General features: G+C 41.5%; 1 protein-coding gene across 1 annotated transcript; it reads right to left on the reverse strand.

Annotated features, from left to right (window-relative positions):
- Window positions 1-1,614: 1,614 nt before the first annotated feature.
- Window positions 1,615-2,009, reverse strand: LOC107727596 (zinc finger protein 704-like). The gene is made up of 2 exons (XM_016537498.1): window positions 1,859-2,009; window positions 1,615-1,771 (listed from the first exon to the last, which is right to left on the reverse strand). The coding sequence occupies exons 1-2, from the start codon at window positions 1,990-1,992 to the stop codon at window positions 1,660-1,662; spliced, it is 246 nt and encodes an 81-aa protein (XP_016392984.1). The 5' UTR covers window positions 1,993-2,009; the 3' UTR covers window positions 1,615-1,659.
- Window positions 2,010-2,561: the final 552 nt, after the last annotated feature.

Genomic DNA, 2,561 nt, shown 5'->3' on the forward strand with positions numbered 1-2,561 from the left:
ATTGTGATTAAAGTTTAACACTTGTGCCTTGGTGAGATTATCACAGAGTCCCAGTGTTTGAGTTCTGATGCATGCGCTGCTCTGAGCATGAACCTTTCTGCCTGGCAGTATGGCGCTGAACGAGTCTCTAGTGTCCTCTTCAAACAGGAAGCCAGTAGAGTGTCTGTTTTTGCATTTTTACCTTCCCGTCAGACGACTAGCTGTTTCACATGTTAGTTAATATGTTGAGCATTTTTATGTTACAGTTTATGCAGCTTTTGTCCAATTTGTCAGCATGATAATCTCAGATTTCAAAGTGTCCAATCCATTCACATGTGAATGAAGGCAAATATTCCCTAAAAACATCCAGTAAAGACAGTAATGCAGTCAGGACTGAGACGTAAACACTCATGCAGTGTATGTTTCATTCATACTCGAAGCCGGAAGGCGCTCTCCTGCAGAATGTCTAAAACATCCTCATAGAAGTAATAACTTATGACGTACAGGAAATCCCTAATATGGATAAAGGCATTCAGCTATCACTGTAGCCAAAGCAATCTCTACTGTAGATAAGCTAAATAAAAAGAAACGTTTTGACTGATGAAATGTGAAGACAGTAAACACACGATTTGCTTTATGTGTGTTTTTCAAGACATCTCCAGGTAATGAAAAAGCATCTGAATAATGCAGAGCGAATTGACATAGATACTATAAAATATATCTATGTTGTAGCATATAAACAAATCATAAAATTGTCATTAGAAAAATATAGGAAGAATATTATAGAATAGTAATTATTGGTAATTGTCATTGTTCAGCAATGTATTTGATTTCTCAGCCAATTAAAAGTAAGAGATAATAATTAGAAATAATAATTTTTATAATAAGATGATAGTTTTTTGTAACCAGAGCTGGGTAATAACTGATTAAATGTAATCTGGATTATATCTTCAGATTCCAAAAATAAGGTACTTGTAATTAAATTTCTATAGTCTTTGGCTCACATGAACGCTCCCGATAAAATCATTTAGGCTAAGCATCAACATTCACAAACCACTGTTCACTGTTATTTTTAACAGAAAAGAATGCAACGTGCTCGTAATCACGACTTCATAAGTGGGAAATAGGAAGTTTGCGATAGCACATGAGGACAGCAGAGAAGCGCTCTCGCTCAGCACAGTGGAGTGCATCGTTTTGTTAACTTTGTGGTTTATTATTTTGAGTCGTTTGGGACGTGGTAACACACGGTCCTTTCACAATATATTACTTTACAGATCTATTATTTTTGCCGCTCAGAAACGTTAACGCAATCATGTTGCACATATCAGAAGTTCTGCGCTCCCGCGCGGTTAGCCCTCACACTACATGCGTGCCGTGCCCAAGCCCAACTGAACCGTGCTCTGGCCCATCTCTTCCAACCGAGCCAGGGCCAGCTAAATGAACCATACACGGTTAAGATTGCCTAGTGTGAGTACACCCTTATTCTTCCCGCATCCCGCACACACGGGTCTCTACCTGTCCGCATTCGCCCATCAAGTGTTGTCCCATGCCACACTCTGTTGCGTTGGATCCCGTGGGTCCCGCGATAGTGCAGGACTCTACTCGGAAGGTGCCTGTTATAATGTTATTGGAACAGCCGCAATAAACGAGCACGTTTTGAAGTGGGGTAAAGGATAAAGCTCAGTCAGTGAAGCGCTGGCAGGCCTTCTTCCAGCGGCACGCTGTGCACCACAGGTCCCTCTTCTCCATGCCGTACACCTTTCGGCACTTCTTGGCGTCGCCACGCGGTTTCCTGGGAATGCATTTCACATAGTTTCCATTTTAGCTGTGATGCAAGGCTTTAAAAACATCTTAAACCAAGATCATCCAGGCAGCTTACCTGGTTCCAGTAGTGGGTTTGGAAGTGGAGGTGTTGGTGGTGTGTGTTTTGCTGACAGTGGTGTGGTTAACAGGCTGTCTCTTCTCACCGATGCTAACAGTGCGGATTTGAGTCATCGGGCCCTGCAAAAGCATTTTATGTTAAAGGTGATCTAAAGCTCAACCAAATACACAAAAGTTAAGACTTATTTACATCTCAGCTGGCACTTCTACCATTCAAAATTTGGAGTAAAGTAAGATTTTTTAATGGGGTCAAATGATGCGATTTCAAGTTTTCCTTTCTCTTTGGAGTGTTACAAGCTGTTCGTGAATAGATAAGATCCCTAAAGTTGCAAAGACTAAAGTCTCAAACCCAAAGAGATATTCTTTATAAAAGTTAAGACTCGTCCACACCCTCCTAAAACGCCTCGTTTAAACACGCCCACGCATGTCTATGTCACTGTGTGGGTAGCCGCCCAAATGTATACGCAAAGAAAGAAGGCGTAACTTTGATTCTCGCTGTAGTATTCTTGCCGCCGCCGCCATGTCGTGGAGACGCTGTGTGTTTCGTTGTGAAAGCGAAACTACTTTGTTTGGCCTTCCAAAAGAGGACACAACTAGAAATCAGTGGTTAAGTTGTATTTACAACACTGTTCCAGAACAGTTCAAACCACATATTCAGATGTGTGCAGCACATTTTACGGAGGACTGTTTCCTGAACCTGG

Source organism: Sinocyclocheilus rhinocerous, unplaced genomic scaffold (assembly GCF_001515625.1).
Source record: "Sinocyclocheilus rhinocerous isolate Xijiao unplaced genomic scaffold, SAMN03320098_v1.1 scaffold185, whole genome shotgun sequence".
Taxonomy (NCBI): Eukaryota; Metazoa; Chordata; class Actinopteri; order Cypriniformes; family Cyprinidae; genus Sinocyclocheilus; species Sinocyclocheilus rhinocerous.